The following is an 18,459-nucleotide window of genomic DNA, read 5'->3' as shown; positions in this document are numbered from 1 at the left end:
TTTTCTGTTGTTAAACACGGCCCCCATCTACTTCAACTCATGAAGAATGTTCACCGTTTTTGGATTCTTTGTTCGTAACAGTTTCCTCCACAAATTCAAGGTAAAGGCCTTTGCACACTGACTCTGTTTTTTGGATGGATCTTTTTAATCCGTCACCTGAAAAAGGTCGTTAAGCACAGAACCCTTGCACACTGATTCTGATGCATTCCCTCCTTTGCCTCTCTCCTCTGGAGTTACCTATCTGACCGTCACCACTCCATTGCTGTCTTGCATTTGGCACCGCTCTCTCTGTCTGTGTGCGGTCCACATCCTCTTCCTCTTCATCATCATCCACCTGAATATTACTATCTGACATGTTGAAAGTGAGCTATCTGAGTTATGAAATGATTCTGTGCACCCTGTTCCACTGTCTTGTCGTGGCTGTGTCCCGCCGCCACATCTTCTTCACTGATTCTTGGTCAAACGTTTCTAACGACTCTGACGGAGGCGAAAATGCAGAAGATCGAACCTGTTCTGAAAATCTTAATGACAGACGAAAGTTCCAGACTCAGTGTGCAAACGTGACACAGCGTGAGGTCGTTTTTATTCTTAGACGTGCGACAATTTTGGACGAAAAAAATGGACTGGGGATCAAACCACCCATCTTCCGATTAGTGGAAGACCTGCTCTACCTTCTGAGCCACAGCCACCCTTTTTAACCTGATATGAAGATCTGTCATCTTATCTTTTCCCCTTCTAATGAGAACAACAATAGATGTATGCTGTTGGCCCAGGCTGCAGTGAAAATAAATAATCTATCTACACATCATCACAACATAAATGTTTTTGTACCTTGACTGGAGGTCTGCTGCCCTCCTCTACCCTCAACTCTCTGAGTTCCTTGGCCAAAGCACTTAGGTCCTATAGAGAGGAGCAGAAGAGGAGAGGAGAAAGAGACAAAGTAATTTAGTTCATCACTTCTATATCATCAGTCTCAGAACCTGAAGAGTCAGAAAGCAAATCACATACAAGGACGAGGGGAGCAGAGAGGGGCAAAGACCATCAGCATCATAACAAGAGGACAACTGATTTGTTGTCACACAAACATCCGGGCCCGTAAACATCAGTGACCAGGAACAAGAGTGCTAATCTGAGGTCACTTTTTCTGCTCAGCCACACTAAAGATTTTGTCATGTGACATAAGAGGCAACCACAGATCAGCACTTTTATTCTCTTATGAGCAATATATCAACTACGTGAAGACAGGTCATAAGAAGAGATAGAGACAGAGAGCCAGGCTTGATGTTCTACTGGAGTGCAGTGTCACTCTGCACCCCCCATACCAATCACCCCCATGCCAACTGGCCCCGTGGTTCCTCCCCTCCCTTCCCTCCCCATTCAACCCAGCCAATGGATCAGACCAAAATCATGCAGACGGGTGGGGGAGGACCGTCATACACGGTGGGCTTACCAGCTCCTCCTGACCAGTAACCGTGACAACAGAGAAACAGGAAAAGAGATTCAGAGACTGTTCAGGTGCTTGGCAGTGGAGGTTACACACACACTCGCACTCGCGCGCACACACACACACACACACACACACACACACACACACACACACACACAACGCATGCATGCATACACGCAAACTCGCACAAGCACGCGTCCACAAACACTCTCTCAGGTATGTGTGTAGAAGCACACATGCACTGCCATCGCCAGTTCACTCTGAGGAGTCAAAAGTTAAAAGAAAAAAAAAAGTCATCTTCTTGTGAAACTCAACTCCACCATGCCAGGGGAAAAAGAGGGGCTCTGAAGACCGAGGCAAAGGAAAACTGGGATAAAAGAAAGGGGGACTCGAGTGTCACTAACCTCATCTATGGCTTTCTTATAGCTCTGAAGAATGAGAGGACAAAGAGAGGGAGGCAGAGACAGAAAGAAGCAGATGAATAGCAGGAAAAAGGAGAAAAGGCCTGTAGGAGATTCCCAGAGAGGAGATTGCTGTGATAGACAGTGAATGTTTGTGTCTGTGTTGTGTGACTTACTGCAGGTCTGCTGGGTCTGGCTGATTCACGGCCCTCCTCCTGCTTGGGCTTTGCCTCCTGATTGGCTCCTGGAGGGGATCCTTCCTGCTTGGCTTGACCTATCAGAACAAGTAAGGGATAGATACAGTTGGTGTCTAGTCGTAGGGTACAGTGAACATGGGCAGTGCCTGATGTGACGGACTTGCTAGATATTGTTAGCTAGCTTGCTAATAAATACAGCAAAATAGGTTAAGTTCAGTGCCTGTCTCATAATATCTTTTAGTATTGGCTGGTTAAACATGGCAACGATCAATGTCTCCTACACACATACTCCTTTACTATCCTATGCCGGTCAAAGTTCACCAAAGTTGAAGTCTGCGCGATATAAAGATATAAATTTGCTTCGCCACTAGAAGCAAATGTTTTATTGGCCCCTGTGTTTCCATTTAATGGAAGTGACCAGGAGGTGAATATTTACCAGTGTTAATTTCGCTCACATGTGACCATGCCCATAGTAAGGGGGCGTGTCGAGGGCGGAGTCATCTGTAAATGATTTGGGGAAAGACATTCCAGTAAAAATCCACTTCTATGCAGATGACACTGTCATTTACATGCATGCTTCCTCCATAGTGCAGCCAGTGCAAGAGCTTCAGACTGCATTTCAGTCATTACAAACTGCTCTGCTGAGTTTAAAATTGATTTTAAATGCTCAAAAAACAAAGGTAATGGTCTTCTGAAAAGCTCGCTCACAGTTGCTTGATGATTTTAGCGACTTCACTTCTGTAGGCAAATCCGTTGAAAGAGTGTTCTCATACAAGCAGGTGGGTATATGGACAGATGACAAGCTTTCATTTAATGTACATGTTGTTAGTAGTTAGAAAACTTAAAGTGAAGATTTGGCTTGTATTTTAGAAATTAGTCTTTTTTTACTTTCAGTGCTAGAATCAGGAGTCTGGTAGGTATGACAAAAGTATTTTTGGGGCTGTTTCTGATTAAACTAAAAGGATCTTAACTATCTCTGTAGGGCTGGTGTAAAGATGGCCAGAGTGTTTACATCACAACCTAGCTGCTGCCCTCTTGCTCGATACTGGACCAATTAAAATTAAAAAAAGTTGTTCCCATTAGTCATTTAGACATGGGGGAATAAGTACAGATTGAAAATTACGCTTTATCTCTGGATTTTTAAGTTTACCTGATGTAAAGAAAGCCACACAGCAACCCTTCAGCATGGTATTAAATGCTTTGTTTTCTCTTTGGTGTAGACTGTATCTATTACACGTTTGACATACATACCCCAATATGATTATTCAGAATCACTAAAAAATCCGAATTGTCCCATACTGTCGTTACATTGTGAAAAATTGTGCTTGTCTGGGTGAAAGCACGTTGCCATTCATCAAATATCTTGATACTATCTGTCTCATTTTTTACATTTCTGCCATTTTTTTGTTGTTGATCCCATTGCAAAATAACACCCAGCAAACCTGAAGGAAAACCAATCCCACCGCACTTCAACCTCCCTCTCTGCCATGTGTTTGTCAAGGGGAGACCCATGCGTATCTTAGATATCCCTCTGGCCTGTTGTTTGACACTTCCCTGTACGCCTCTCTCTATCTCCCCCTCTCATTTCCTCTCTTCTATCTCTCCGGAGGCTGAGTCTAACAGGGCACATCAGACAGGTTGATCAGAGCAGAACTGCGACTGACATTGTCCTGCTGATAGCCTCTGAAACTCGCTGAAGCCCTGTGAACGTACGTGGATGTTTGTGTGTTTCTGTGGCCGCATTTGCGCGTATACAAGAGCAAGTGCATGTACCGGTTTTTAATTGTTTGCATGCAAGCGTGTCTGTGACTGTGTGTGTGTGTGTGTATGAGTGTGTCTTTGTGGCTTTCAGAGTTTCCGTGGGAGTTTTTTTGTACCTCTCCTCTCGGCTGAGCCTCCCTGAGATGAAGGGGAGGAGGAGGATGACGAGTTGGAGGAAGTTCTCTGCAGCATGGCGTCCAGAGAGAGCTCTGAGCGCCGCAGGTCTGGGTTACTGAAACAGGTGGAAGATATTTTCATTCATTTTAAAGTTCTATAAAATTATACAGCATATCTATATAAAACAGATGTTCGCAGTGTAGCGCTGACATGTTTTTATAAGATAACCTCGGGCAACTCCTGCTGTGTAAAAACAGAGCTGATGCATTATGATGGAGTTTCTGCAATCAATAGCTTCTGTTCAACAATGAAGAATCTGAATCTAATTTAACAGAAGGAAAGGTAAGGTAAGGTAAGGTAAACCAAGGTAGGGTAATGTAAGGTAAGGTAAGGTAAGGTAAGCCAAGGAAGGATAAGGTAAAGTAAAGTAAACTTTAATGTCCCAGAGGGGCAAGTTGAGATACAGACAGTAGTCATGAGTAGTCATAACATCAACAGCAGTCTTTCTAAAAGTATATACAGCAGGACATTGTATGACATAAAATGTGTTTTAAGGTACACAATAACTCTCTGTTGTATGCTTTCACCAACCAATCAAGTTGCAGTTTACATCCATGTCTGTACAGACTCCTATGTCACAGTGATGCTGATCTTTGACCTTTTAGATATAAAATGTCATTGCTTCAACTTTTTATCCTATCAGGCATTTGTGTGAAATTTTGTCTTAATTGACCCTTTGCTAAGTCCCGCCCCCGGATGCAGACTGGCCAATCATAATGCAGCATCAGGCCGGCTCAGACCAGGGTCCGACAACAACACAGCTGTGCTCCATTGACTCTAATGCAGTCGTTTCAGATTTCCTTCATTTTCAGGCTGGTTTTGTGGATTTGGAGCTAAATGTTGTGCCTGGGGCACGTCGTGTATTAATGATACTCGTTACCTGGAGAGGTTGGAAAAAGATATACGTTTCTTCCCTGTTCCAAAACTAAAATCAAACCCTGAAAAGTGTAGGGTTAGCTAGCTAGCTACTGAAGATATAGCCTACTGAATGTATACACATGCTGCTTTTGCTTTTTAATGATTATAACAGTGAAACAAAGACCGACCCTGCTGTACAGGAACCAGTGAAGGGAAGCAGGGAAACTTTGCTGATATTCAACCAGCTCTGTGTCATCGCATTGTGCGCAGATGAATGAGGTCCAGGTGCTGGCAGCAGCACGGAGGCGAAGCCAAACACGGTCATCTGCACACACTGTGATGCCACACAGCTGGTTCAATATCAGCAAAGTTTCCCTTTATATTCATTGTCTTGTGTGGCGATCAGCAGTGATGTGGTGGTTCACTTTTACACTGTGATCTGTAGCCTATAGTTTGGCTTTAGCTTCTAACTATCTTTGTCTTTTTAACCTGTTGTTGCTGCTGAGTCAGTTTGACATCCTGGATATATCCTTCAAACACAGACTGTAGACCCCTCTGTCTGCTTCTCTCTGGAATCACTGTTTCATTTCTCCAAAAATATGATAATATTTCTTCAGGGAGTGCAGCTAGTCACAGTGTGCGCTCCATGCTTACTGTGACAGCTTGTCGGACCATCACAAAGGGGCGGGGCTTAGCGAAAGGTCAATTAGCATATGAATTCTTGAGTTATGGCCCAAATTTCTTTTTGTTTGTTTTTTTGGCCTCTGGCCACTAAAATCTAATCAGTTCATTCTTAAGTAGTTTGTACCAAGTTTAAAGACAAGACATTTCCTGCTAGCATTCCTGAGATATCATGTTGTCTACAAGAAGGAAAACAACCCGAAAAACATTTTGCCTCCAGCTGGGGCTATCGCTGGGGTGGCGGCATAACAATGCAAGGAATTCAAAACCAGTAAAGAATAACACAAGGGAATTATCACTGGAGGAAAACCCTCACCAACCAGGCTGCATAAATATGTTCAGACATAGCTTAAAGGATAGTCTAAACTCAACTTCTTTTGCCTGGGGGCCACTTTTGCAAAATGACAGGAGGCCATAACAAAAGTACATAAATGGAACATAATAATGTTTATCAGATAAAATGAAAAAACAAGGCAAATCCAGTCAGAGCAGCCCTATACAGGTCTGGCGAAGGGGCGTTTCTTGGATTTGATCCTTCTCTACTTTGATGCTTATTTATACACTTTGGCATCTTACTAACATTCAAAGTACACAAAAAAATCTGAATGTGAATCAGTTTATTTTCATTATGAGTTACGAAATGGTTGGTGGGCCAGATGGAACCCTGTAAGCTGATCACTGATCTAGACTATAAAGGTGACCTCAGATGTGTAACTTAGACTCCAGAGGTGGACAACGCACTAATATGAGCTTTACCTGGCCCGTATGAGTTGAGAACCTGTGCGAGGGCCCAGACCCACTCCTCCATTGGGGGAGTTCTTCCTCACCAAGGCTGGGGAGATGGAAGTGGTCCTCTGGGGGACCTGGAAACACACACAAGTACAAAAAGACAGTTGATCACCATGACTGGTGCAACTTGGCTTTTACGTCCCTAGCACAGAAAGAAAAGCTTGTATCAAGGATGTTTTTGGTTATGGTATCAATGATAAATCTGTGTTGTGGTTTGGCAACATGCGTACGTTAAACTGGGCAGTGGCGCTCTAATTACTCTTTCATTACTGAGTAATGTTGTTTGGCTTGTCCTGGTGAACTATGCCAATCAAAATGAAGCCAGTGCACTGAGAGTGAGGCACTTCACATCATGTGCTCTGGTATCAAAGTCAACAGTTTAATTCCAGCAGCTCTTTTCAAGTTTTGCAAAAGCTGATTTAACCTTGTTGCTGCGGTTTTGACATCAGTTCAGTTACCTCACTTGACTAGAGAGGGCAACGCTGTGTGCAAAATCACACATCAACCACACTGTCGGCAAAAGAAATGAGAAGTCATCAGCGTTGAAATCTGATTTGCATGACGAGGTTTGTTTCACCCAATAGGTAGAACAAATTAAATTCTTACAGTTTATTTTAAAATGTTGAGCACATCCTCAGTGATTACAGGGTGCCCACAGGTATCAGACACTCACATTTAATGCTTTTAAGGATCTTTCCAAGATGATTTTTAACTAAATTTAAGGCAGATTTTTGGACAAGTCAGTCATTCATTTGGTCATTCGAGCATTGCAGGTAAGAATAAAAGTATGCATAAAGGCAAGTAGTATATATGTGGTTGATATCAGGTGGTAGATATCAGTGTGTTATCGTATTAGATTGTTACAATATAAAATCCTGCACCGCTTGCAAATCTCTCCCAGTAAAACACATAAAATGAACCCCCAAGTTTCACCTGTGTCTTAATTGTAAAATCTCAGTAGGAAGTTATACACATTGTGTCTGGCTCTGTCCTAAAATTCAAGCACACTGGGTCGACTTTCTGCAGGATATGGGGAAAATTCTTGGTGTTGCTTTGTGTTTGAATCCTGTCTCTTTACTCCTGGGTCACCAATGTCTAGATGCTATCGTTGGCTGCTCGAGCAGATTGTACGATATTCTTGCATATGCTACCACACCACTTATCACTGTCCTACAATGTAGTCTTGACACCGGTAGCCTATGTTTGGACGATGTGCTATAGCATTATCTCGGAGTTCTTGCAACCTCAATAACTACAGGTCCTTGGAGGCTCAAAACTTTCTTTACCAATGGCCAAACAATCTAATAACATTTGGATAAAGCGGTACATCCTTTTTGTTTAACCAGAAACAGCCCCAAGATCACTGTTGCCAAACCCACCAGACCCCATTTGAAAAAATGGTAATTTTAGAGCATATAGATTCAGCATATTTGCAACAAGATGGTTTTTGTGAGTTTTATTTTGTTTCTGTCGACTCTGAATGAGTTTGTTTTACTATGATACAATTACTGTTTATTTAAATGTTGTCTGGTGGGTTTGACAAGAGCAATTTTGGGGCTGTTTCTGGTTAAACTAAAAGGATCTTTATCTTTAAAAAAAGGTCTATCTCTGTGGGGATCCTTTCCATAATGTTGTCAGACACTTATAATAACAATCATGCCCTGGCAGTGGAAAACCAGGCATTTTTAACAGACATAAATTGATGGTGTAAAGATTCCCAGAGTGTTTACATTGCAGCCTGGCCGCTGCCCTCTTCCTCAATACTGGATCATTTAGAAAAAATGTAGTTTCTAGACCTGTTTGCTTCACTCCACAAAGGGACGATTCATGAAAATATGGACTCCATACCTCCGTTTCTCAACCTATACTGTGGCGTCAACACACCGCACCGATGGGTCGAATTCATATCTAAATGTTTCATCGTTTTTATTCTTGATGGTTGTGCAGGCTGATGTTTTGCTGAGCTGTTCGATGTTGTTTGTAAAAGGAAGAAAAGCCAAAAAAATGTACTTGACAAAAAAGAAATTTGGACTTTCATGCAGAAGAGCTTGACTCAGTTTGACACAAAGAAATTTAAGGATGGATACATGAACTTTGCTAAAATGTTTGTGGCAATTAAGACCTTACAAATTCAAATGTAAGACATTCTGATGACTTTTATGGTCTAATATTTATAAAATAAAGACATTTAAGACTTTTCAAGGACCTGCAGACACCCTGGATTGACAGTCTTCCGTTCTGATAGTGATTCTCCGACCTTGGGTGGGATGTCCTCCTCTCTCAGCCATGCGGTCCTGTCCCGATCCCTCTCTCTGTCCCGATCCCGATCCCGATCCCGATCCCGTTCCTCCCTGCCTGTGATGCGCAGCGGGGCACCGGGGGTGTCAGAAGTGGGGTCAGAGTTCTGGCGGGGCATCTCGGGCCTTGGGGAGCTCACGCTGACGCCCTCGCTGAGAGCTGAGCCCGTCTGGTCCTGCAGAGACTGGGAGCCGGACATGGAGCCGGAGTGAGTCTTCACTGGGACCAGGTGGGCCATCTGTAGGAGGGAGGGAGAGAGAGAGAGAGAGAAGGAGGGAGAGATGAGGGGGACAAGTTGAGTGAACAGGAGGAGGTTGAGAATGGGGGTGTAAAGATGAGCATGAAGAATTGTGGGAAAATACAATGGCAGAAAATGGATGAAAAGAATAGAGATGGATGTGGGAGATGGAGAAACAAAAGACAAAGATTTCTTTATATGGAGTCATGAACTTTTTAAGGAAGTATACAAGGGGTCAAGAGGTTTGTGATTATTTGATACCATCTCCTAGGAAACACACCAAACATTCACATGCCTCCGTTACCGCACACACACACACACCTGTGGTTCGATGGAGCGGTGGATGGGTGGGGTGCGGGCGGGCTGCATGCCCCCGCTGCTGAAGGACTCGGAGCGGGGAGGGAGGGAGGGGTCAGAGATGCGGTTGGACACTTTGTGCTGCAGCGCTGGGGAGCTCTGTCTGTTCAGCTTAGATCGCTCCTCCACCTGGGACAGGTCACATACCACTGTCACTCACAGCCAAGCACGCAGCACAACCAATCACCACGCATGACGTGCTGTAGGTATCATGCACCCCGACAAGCCACCAGACAATCATAACAACAGGCTGTGGGACAGCTGTGTGTTATGTCACATCACGAGCTCTGGACTTGTTTTTACGATTGTGACTCATAACAAAAATTGTTGCACTGAGAAGTTTGGTGGAAGTCTTGCAGTAACCTGTTTATGTCTGGATAATTATGCAGGTGGCGCAAAGCCAGACTTCCACAGAAATGTTTAAAGGAATCTGGCAGTTTGCAGGTGTCATTTTGACAAATGCTCCAACATCTCCTGTCAGATTGCTTCTTTCCCACATTGAATTGTTCTGTTTATCTGTCTTCATGTCCCACGTGCAGTTAGACAGAAAGAATGTCTGATGGCTTTGATTAAAGTTCAAGAATTATCTAACCCATTCTTGAGAACTGGGATAAAATATGTCCTATCAAAAAAACAAAACTTAAAATGATAACTTATCAACACACTCATTTTATTTCTGGAGTGAAACATTATTGTTAAAGGATTTATATGTATGAAATAAATAAGATTTATATAATATTTCGATCTGCTTTCATTTTTAACCCTTGTCCCAGACAAGAATTGACAACTGATTTCTTTTAAAACATGAGTAGAAGGCAATGAGCAATGAAAAAAGAAATGACCCAGAAAAATAAAACGTAAAACAAGTAAAAAGCGAAAATTAAAAAAAATAAAATTAAAAAAGAAAGTTAAAAACAAACAAACAAGGAAATGACCTGGAATAAAGTGCTTATAAAATTATAATAATTTGGTGACATAATTTGAAAAGGTAATACTATAATAAATATATTTTTTCTCTAGCTTTTTTCTTTTTTCCTAGTTTTTTTTTAATAATTACTCATACAAAATACTTATATTTTAATTATCTTAATTATTAAAAAAAAAAAAAACTAGGAAAAAAGAAAAAAAACATTTTACATTTATTATAGTTATTACATTTTAGAATTATGTTACCAAATTATTTTTTATAACTTCTAGGCACTCTTTCCTGGCCATTTCCTTGTTTGTTTGTTTTCAACATTTTTCCTTGTTTATTTCTTTTTTAAAAATCAATTTTCTTGTTTTTAATTTTCTGTTTTTACTAATTGTTTTGATTTTTTTTGGGTTTTCTTCTTGCGTTGCTCATTGCCTTCTTCCCATGTTTTTGAAGAAATACAGCCAATTTGCTGAGGTTTCAAAGGGTTAAGACTAAATAAGAATTATGGCTTAAAAATTAGTATTTTGATTAGCATTAGAGGATGCTTAGAAACTTTGACAAATATAATGGCTTCTCTATATAAATATGTAACTTTTTAGTCAACTCTATAAGACGTAAACTTCGTTAGACATCAGCTCAGCCAAGATTTTGATCTTTAAAAATGTATTTTCTTGTCCTAATCGAAGAATAAAAATCAAAAACCCAAAAAGTAAGGTCTTGTCCCAATTCTCAAGAAAGAGTGATCTCCAATCTTCTTATCTAGACACCGCATTCAAACCCAAAATCCCAGATCTGAGTACATGCAAAGGTAACGGCTGCACACGTTTGATTTTTACACCCATTAGAGATTGACTGACTGCTTCCCACAGACTTGTGGAAGTGCACGTGTGTGTCAGTGCCAACGAGCACCAATGGATATCTGTGAGTGAGGAAGGCAGAGAGCTCCTCTTTGCCAGTGTAATCAGATTATCAGATTATCTGATGTGCAGTGAGAGAAGGCTCAGAGGAATGCTCCCAGCTGCCCAAATCACACTTTTCCACTCTAAACAATCTACTCAACGGTTGGTGGAGGGTTGAGTCATGGCTCAGCAGGGCATAGTGTCAATTGCCCCCCAGGTAAACATGCGTGTGCAATGAGAACTATCCCCTTTGGAGGCTTTCTGTAATTCCACATGAGCTCATAATCTCGTAGGATTATTCAAGATTATAACCTGGGTCAGAACAACTATGCAATACTGTGTCATTCCTCAAATCTTTGTTAGTTGCCTGCTAGGGGGGATAACTACTGTGAGGCAACTATGGCGGCAGAAAACTTCTCAAACACTTGGTTAGTTGTTCACTTGGGATGAAAGGCGACTACTGATGAAGGAAAGAATTGTAGACAAACAGTGGCTAAGTACAAAGAACAAATGGAAGAGAAGTATTGGTTGATTCAATAGAGGCACTGCTGTGATCCAAGTTAAATCTGTGGAGGCAGTATGCGATCAAAGTTAGCATAAACATCAACTGACCTTCGAGAGATAGAGAAATTACTGTTAGAAGGTGCACTTACAGAGGAAAAAACCTTTTGGGTAGTGCTGCTTAAAGGGAAAGTTCAGCCACCCCAAATCATAATACATATTTTTCCTCTTATCTGTAGAGCTATTTATCAATCTAGATTGATTTGGTTTAAGTTGCCGAGTGGTGGAGATATCGGCCGTTCTCTAGATGGCACTCGGCTTGTGGGGCTCAATTGCCAAAAAAGTACATTTGAAAAACTCAACAGCAATGTGTCTTTCCAGAAATCATGACCTGGTTACTCTGGACAATCCACAGACGTTGTTGTGAGCAGTTTCATGTAGGAACTATTTTCTTTCTACTGAACTACACCTGCTAAACACATCACTGTGCAAAATAAAGTGTGTATCTACCGCTAGCTCACTTAGCACCACTGAGCTAGCTAACTTTAGCTGAGGAAGATGACATGGTTAACACTGTGTGCTGTCATGAGCATAAGCTTTTTGTCCATGAGTAGATGCACTCGTCCTTCTGCGCAGTGATGCGGGAAGCAGGTGTAGTTCAGTCAAAAGAAAATCGTTCCTATATGAAACTGCTCAGCAGAGGAGGATGTCGTAAATGTTTACATCATGACCTTGTGAGCAGTTTCATGTAGGAACTATTTTCTTTCTACGATACGACACCCGCTAACAGTATCACCATGCAGACGGAAGCATGCATCTACTCATGGACAATGCTTGTGACAGAGCGAGATGTTAACATTGATGGCGTCCTCTTCGACTGAGCTGTAACGTTAGCTAGCTCAGTGGGGCTAGGTGAGCTAGCAGTAGATACTTCCTTCTGTGTGGTGATACAGTTGGTGGGTGTAGTTTGGTAGAAAGAAAATACTTCCTACATGAAACTGCTCACAACAAGGTCTGTAGATTATCTTGAGTAACCGGGTCATGGTTTCTGTAAAGAGACATTGCTGTTGAGTTTTTCAAAAGTATTTTTTTGGCACTTTGAGCACCACAAGCCGAGTGCCATCTAGTTCCATTATATTCAAGAGAAGGCAGACTTTTCTATGGCTGATATCTCCAACGCTCGGCAACGCACCAAAATAATTTAGATTGATAAATAGCACTACAGGTAAGAGGAAGAATACGTATGTTTGATTTTGGGGTAAACTGTCTCTTTAAATCTTCATTCTTCATGCATCAAGTGTTTGGGTTTATCCCCAGCCTACCACCCAAAAGCTCTTTCTACCATGTCAGAGGTGCTAAATGGTTAAAACAGATCATCAGAGGAAGTTAATTGTGGCCATGACTGTAGGTTCTGTTATCTCAGACATGTTAGGATATTACATACCTTGACATGTTTTGGTCATGTGACAGTCATGCCTCCCTAGTGTTGGCTGATTGACAGATCAGCTGCGTCACAACCACCACCAAGTGACACTTCTGAGGAAGGCGGAAGTTTCCTTCGAAACATGTCAAGGTATGTAATAGCCTAACATGTCTGAGATAAAAGAACTTACAGTCATTATCATGAACACCATTGAACTATTAATTGTGGCCAGTGCAGCATCTACATCTATAAAAGGACACAGAAAAAGATTAGGGAGGAGAGCAGATGAAGGACAGAGGTCATCCTCCTGAGGATCCACGTTTGTTAGAAGGATCCCACCACCACCACCATGTGGCCACCACCCATCACCAAGTCAGGATTTGATTGACTGGTTGACTGACCGAAGAAGAAGTTGACACAGGTGGGTTTCCCCGATGACATCAACATCAATACGGCTAGGAGCAGGTTTGTGATGGTGCTTTTTGGGGCACTGGGTGATAAGGGTGACAAGGTGGCGAGCAGGCTGGGGGGGTGAGGGATCGGGGCTGGGCTGTGGTTAACTGGGCTACCTATGGATCAGGATGGTACTAGAAACTGTCCCTGAATATTGGAACGTCTTCTCCGGATCTCAGTCCCAGCGGAGAATATTTTTAATACTAAAAAAAATCAAACCGTAAACCAACATAAAGATTAATGATAAAAAAACAAATACTCCTTGTAGAGATAAATGTAGATATATGTAGATAAATGTAGATTACTTAATGTCTGATAATATACGTTAATATACATGTGTGCTCTTGTACTTCTATCTTTGTGAGGACTCATTTTTTGGAAATCTAGCTTGATCGGCATCCGTTTGAACCTCAGATTTTAGGGAATTGTACTGACGTTGCTCCCTTAGTAGAGCAATGTGAAAGCACCTCTCTTTTATGAACTTTGCACAGACACAAGTCAGTAAAGTCAAGGTCAGCCATTTTAGGGGACCTTAACAGAAGAAAAACACATTTTTGACTTGAGGGGGCTTTAAAGATTAGATCTAGAATAATTTGATTGTGATCTTCCCTTTTGTTAATTAAAGTTAATTTTGAGTTCAAGTGTGTGCACCAACCCCTTAATGTGACATTACCCAGTAACAAAGGCAATGCAAGGTAAAACAATTAGATAAGGGCTGGAGTACTGCATGTAGGCGTTAAAGTCAGGATTTGGGGCTTTGAAATGCATTATTTCAGTCACAAATATAGAAGTACAAAAATGTGTGAGTGTGTGTAACTATACATGTGTGCTTTGGACAAGGGTCTAGCACTGAACAGATCTGACGCAGATCTGGGTCTGAGATCCGAAGGGAGAGGCATACGGGGAGCAGTGAGGGGTAGAGCCAGGTGAGATGAGGGGATAGGAGGCCTGGTTGGGCAGGAGGAGGTTGTCATGGAAAGGTGAAGGAGAAAATTTGTGGGGCGTGTTGGACACAAACGTGTCAGGAGAGAATACAGGGGAAAAGGTACCGGCAGACCACGAGCCTGAGGAGGAGGGGGACATTTGCGGAGAGGTGCGAGGAGAAAGGCTCAACCAAGAACATGAAGATGTACTGCTTGAAGAGATGGAGGGCAAATGTTCAGAGGAGCAACTACTCATTAGTCTGACCTCAGACAGTTTGTGTCTGAGTACGTCTGCCGGGGCAGAAGCACTAAGGTCACACATTGAGGAGCTTCCTCCTATATTCTCCTTCCTAATCCCTTCTCTTCTGCCCCTAAGAAAGTGACTGTGATCAGGGACTTGAAGAAAACTGCCACTGTGGGAGGCAGGTGAGTAGGAGCCCCTTTGTCTAGGCAGCGCGGAGTGAAGAGTATGGTCAGGGAAGGATTGAGAGAGGGGGTCATGTGAGTCAAATGCTGAGACCTGCCAGTCCGAGGGCACCAGAAGGTTCTCACCACTGACAGCTGGCCCCCTCTCTTTCCACCCGCTCTGATACTCTGGCTCTATATCTACATCTACTCTACAGCGAGGTGAGTGCGATCTGGCACGAGGGTGGCCACCAGAACGGTTTGGGATAGGTAACTGGGAGCTCCTTTGTCCACATAGGGTGGAGTGGAGAGCATGGTTAGGGAAGGATTGAGAGAGGGGGTCAGTTGGGTCAAATGCTGTGACCTCCCAGTCCGAGGGCACTGCAATGCAGTCGTGGCTGACAGCTGGCCTCATCTCTTTCCTCTGCCCTCCCTGATACTGCTGTTCTATATCTACATCTCCTCTACTGTGAGGTGACTGCGACCTGCCGCGACAATGGCCACTAACCAGTTTCACTGCAGGGATGGGAGCAAGGTTAGATCCAGACTGGGGTCTCTGGACCTGTCCTGGGGACTGAGGATGAGGTTGGAGGGCTTTAAGCTGTTGGTCCGGACACATTAGCCCCTGGATGGCTGCCTGACTCGGAGCAGAGAGAGGCCTTTCTCTTGGCTTCTCTTTCTGATTGTTAGCCACCACAGGATAAGGGATTGGTGCAATAGGCTGGCTGACTGGCCCTTGACTGGGATGCTCTTTTTGACTCTTACTAGGTCCTTTGGGCCCTTGGCCGTGCTCCTGGATGGGCCCTGGGCTGCGGCCCCTCTGACTGAGTTTCTGAGCCCTGAACTCTCTGACCTGCTGACTTATCTCTTGTTTCAGCCCTGGATCTAGGGGTTCTCCGGGATCTAGTGAGATTCGGATATGGGGGAGGTGGGTGGAGAGGAGCTGGGCACCATGGGATGGGGTTCGTCTAGGGGCCTGAGCTCTGTGTTGGCCATGAGAGCCAGGGGATGAAGCCGGTTGGTTGAATGACTGATGATGTCGTAGTTGGGAGCGGGGCGAGTTACCCTGAACATGCTGCTGCTTCAGGACCTGGGAGTCAGAGTCAGAGGAAGGTAAGCAACAAAACAAACACACACAAAGGAGACACCACACTGTGATAATCGAAACAGCAGCATTAATCCTTAAATAGCTTCACATTCAAAAAGTGAGGTCTCCCACAGGACGGCTGCTTTTAGTATGACCTGCTGAATAAAATATTAACAATACAAGAAGGCCACTGGGTGTGTTTAATGTACAATAGGGGATGAATTCCAAATCAGGATCACCACCAAAACACACACATACATTTAGTGCACTACTTTCCTCAGAGCTGCTACTTTTCCTCACTCGTAACATAACTCGTCACATATTCATAACTTCATGCATGCCTTTGCTTATCATGCATGTTGTGACTTACCTCCTTGGCCCAGGCAGGTTTGTCATTAGGATTGATGATATCTTTGTAGTGGTAAAGCTGTTTCTTCTCTGCTTGCCTCCCCTCCTGCTGCTGCTGCTGCTGCTGTTGCTGCTGCTGCTGCTGCTGCTGCTGTTGTAGAGACACCAGGTAGGCTCTCTCCTGCTGGAGCTGCCTCTGGAGCCGCTCCGCCTGCCGCTGCTCCTCTACCTGCTTACGCTTGTACTCCTGGAGGGAGAGAGGGAGAGGGGGTATAGGAGGGAGGACAGAGATGAGAGGCAGGAAAGGAAAGCGGACAGAAAAGAGGGCAGATACAGGAGGAAAGAGAGGAGGGAAGTTTAAGTTTAGAAGATAGCAAGAAACACAGAGATCAACACCAACTCAGGTGAGTAATTAATGCACGATTTGCAAAACATCAGTGATCTGTGGTGGGAAAATTAGTATTTGCAAAAGATTCATAGCATTATTAGAACTTTAGTTCACTGCCTTAGGATACTCTGAATGGTTATCCTCAATGGAATCCTCAAATTTGCACTGAGTAACTGTCATTGTTCCATTTTGTGTGTATTTGAAATTACTTAGCCTACTTCTAAGTATCAAGCCATGCATTGACAAATACTGTGATTACACCTCATAATAACCATCATTAATAAATGGTAAATTCATAGTTTATCAAACTTTATTTAATAGTTATTTTACTGTAAACAAACAATGACACGATAGCTAATAATCGTTACAAATTATTGTCATTTACTAACCTTTAACAGTGTAGTGTTGCACGCAGTTTAACATTTTTGGCATTTTTTGAGGTCACAGTGACCTTGACCTTTGACCGCCAAAATCAGTTCATTGCTGACTCCAAGTGGATATCTGTGCCAAATTTGAAGAAACTCCCTCAAGTCCTTCCATCATGAGGGTGAGATGGATGCAAGGTCACAGTGACCTTGACCTTCGACCACCAAAGTCAATCGTTCGTGCCAAATTTGAGGACATTCCCTCAAGCCCTTCTTGAGATATCACGTTCACGGGAATGAGAAGAACACAATATCACAGTGACCAAAAATCTAAATCTAATCAGTTCATCGTTCAGTCCAAGTGGATGTTTGGGCCAAATTTGAAGATATTCCCTCAAGATGTCCTTGAGATATCACTATCACGAGAACAGGATGGCCAATCCGTAAACATGGTGCCTCCAGCCACAGCTATCGCTAGCATTTCATTGTTTGTTTACAGCAAAATAACTATTAAGGTTTAATTAACTATCAATTTAGCATTTATTAATGATGGTTATTATAAGGGGTTACCAGCAACGCAAAACAGATAAACACAAATATGGACGACTGGAATCATCTATATGGAGTATGGACTTGACACACACTTTTCCCAATTATAATCGCAATTTTCAGGCCAATGATGGACAAAGGGGACTGGGAACACAACACTGAAGCATCTCTTATCAGACAGGGGAGATGAAGGTGGGCACTCAGAGGCAAGGAGGGATGGAGGAAGGAAGGATGGCGGTAAGGGGGGAAAGGGAAGACATCACTTCTCAGGCCGCAACACATCTCTGGGTTTTGGTGTGTGAAGTAATTGCTGTGGCCTCTGGAGTTTTCCTGGCTTGGATCTCAAAAGGTTTCCTTTCATGCTCTCTTTAAATATACTTCCCTTCCAATAGGATGCAAGGAGCAGTGGACAAATACTACAAGACATACTGTGGATTCCTGGCAGTAATAAAACACAAAACTGTTGCCCTAGATAAGACTGGGGCACTGAGAGAAACCCTCTGTGGGAAATAACAATGTCCTATTTTCTCTTGGATGTTCTCACTTTGTGTGGGCCAACATGATTGGGGCTGACAAAACTGTTTTTCTGCACCCTCTGGGGAATCCTTTGAGATCCAGCCAGCTAAATGGTACGCTTCATGCAATCAGTGAGATGAATAAATTCAACACAAGCGCTACAGATAAGCAATTTATTGTTTCTGCTTCATGTTTTGCCTCAAATGTGCAGCTAACAGGTTGAGTGACTCAGACTGTGGATCCCCTCACAACTCCTGTACAACTGCCACTCGGGTGCATGCAGGGGGGATAGGGGGCCACACAGCACAGATGGGGAGCAGTAGTAGCACGTGGGAGGGCTGTCGTTACCAGCAGTAATGCCTGTTCCTGTAGTAGCTGCTGCTGGAGAATCTCTAACTGCCTCTGTTCCTCCTCCAGCTGTCTACGGATATACTCCTGAGCAGCGTGTCGGCACAAAGAGACAGAAATAGAATCAGGAAATC

The 18,459-nt window shown here is 43.2% G+C and overlaps 1 protein-coding gene across 23 annotated transcripts in view; it reads right to left on the bottom strand.

The window, feature by feature from the left end:
- The window catches only part of tnika (TRAF2 and NCK interacting kinase a), a 110,578-nt gene that overhangs the window by 14,276 nt on the left and 77,843 nt on the right, over positions 1 to 18,459 (bottom strand). For 4 of the 23 annotated variants that reach the window (XM_033642008.2, XM_078175187.1, XM_033642007.2 and 1 more), the window contains exons 14-21: positions 18,326 to 18,412; positions 16,182 to 16,406; positions 9,169 to 9,333; positions 8,569 to 8,847; positions 6,279 to 6,385; positions 3,923 to 4,038; positions 2,025 to 2,122; positions 832 to 900 (exon numbers count right to left, since the gene is read on the bottom strand). In XM_033642008.2, the coding sequence (XP_033497899.2) occupies positions 832 to 900; positions 2,025 to 2,122; positions 3,923 to 4,038; positions 6,279 to 6,385; positions 8,569 to 8,847; positions 9,169 to 9,333; positions 16,182 to 16,406; positions 18,326 to 18,412 (1,146 nt within the window). Of the gene's footprint in view, positions 1 to 831; positions 901 to 2,024; positions 2,123 to 3,922; positions 4,039 to 6,278; positions 6,386 to 8,517; positions 8,848 to 9,168; positions 9,334 to 14,100; positions 15,815 to 16,181; positions 16,407 to 18,325; positions 18,413 to 18,459 lie in introns of those variants that run through there. The other 19 variants (XM_033642003.2, XM_033642000.2, XM_033642001.2 and 16 more) reach the window with 11 other exon arrangements.

Source organism: Epinephelus lanceolatus, chromosome 15 (assembly GCF_041903045.1).
Source record: "Epinephelus lanceolatus isolate andai-2023 chromosome 15, ASM4190304v1, whole genome shotgun sequence".
NCBI lineage: Eukaryota > Metazoa > Chordata > Actinopteri > Perciformes > Serranidae > Epinephelus > Epinephelus lanceolatus.
Note: the sequence above shows the minus strand (reverse complement) of the source record. Positions and strands in the feature narration are given on the sequence as shown.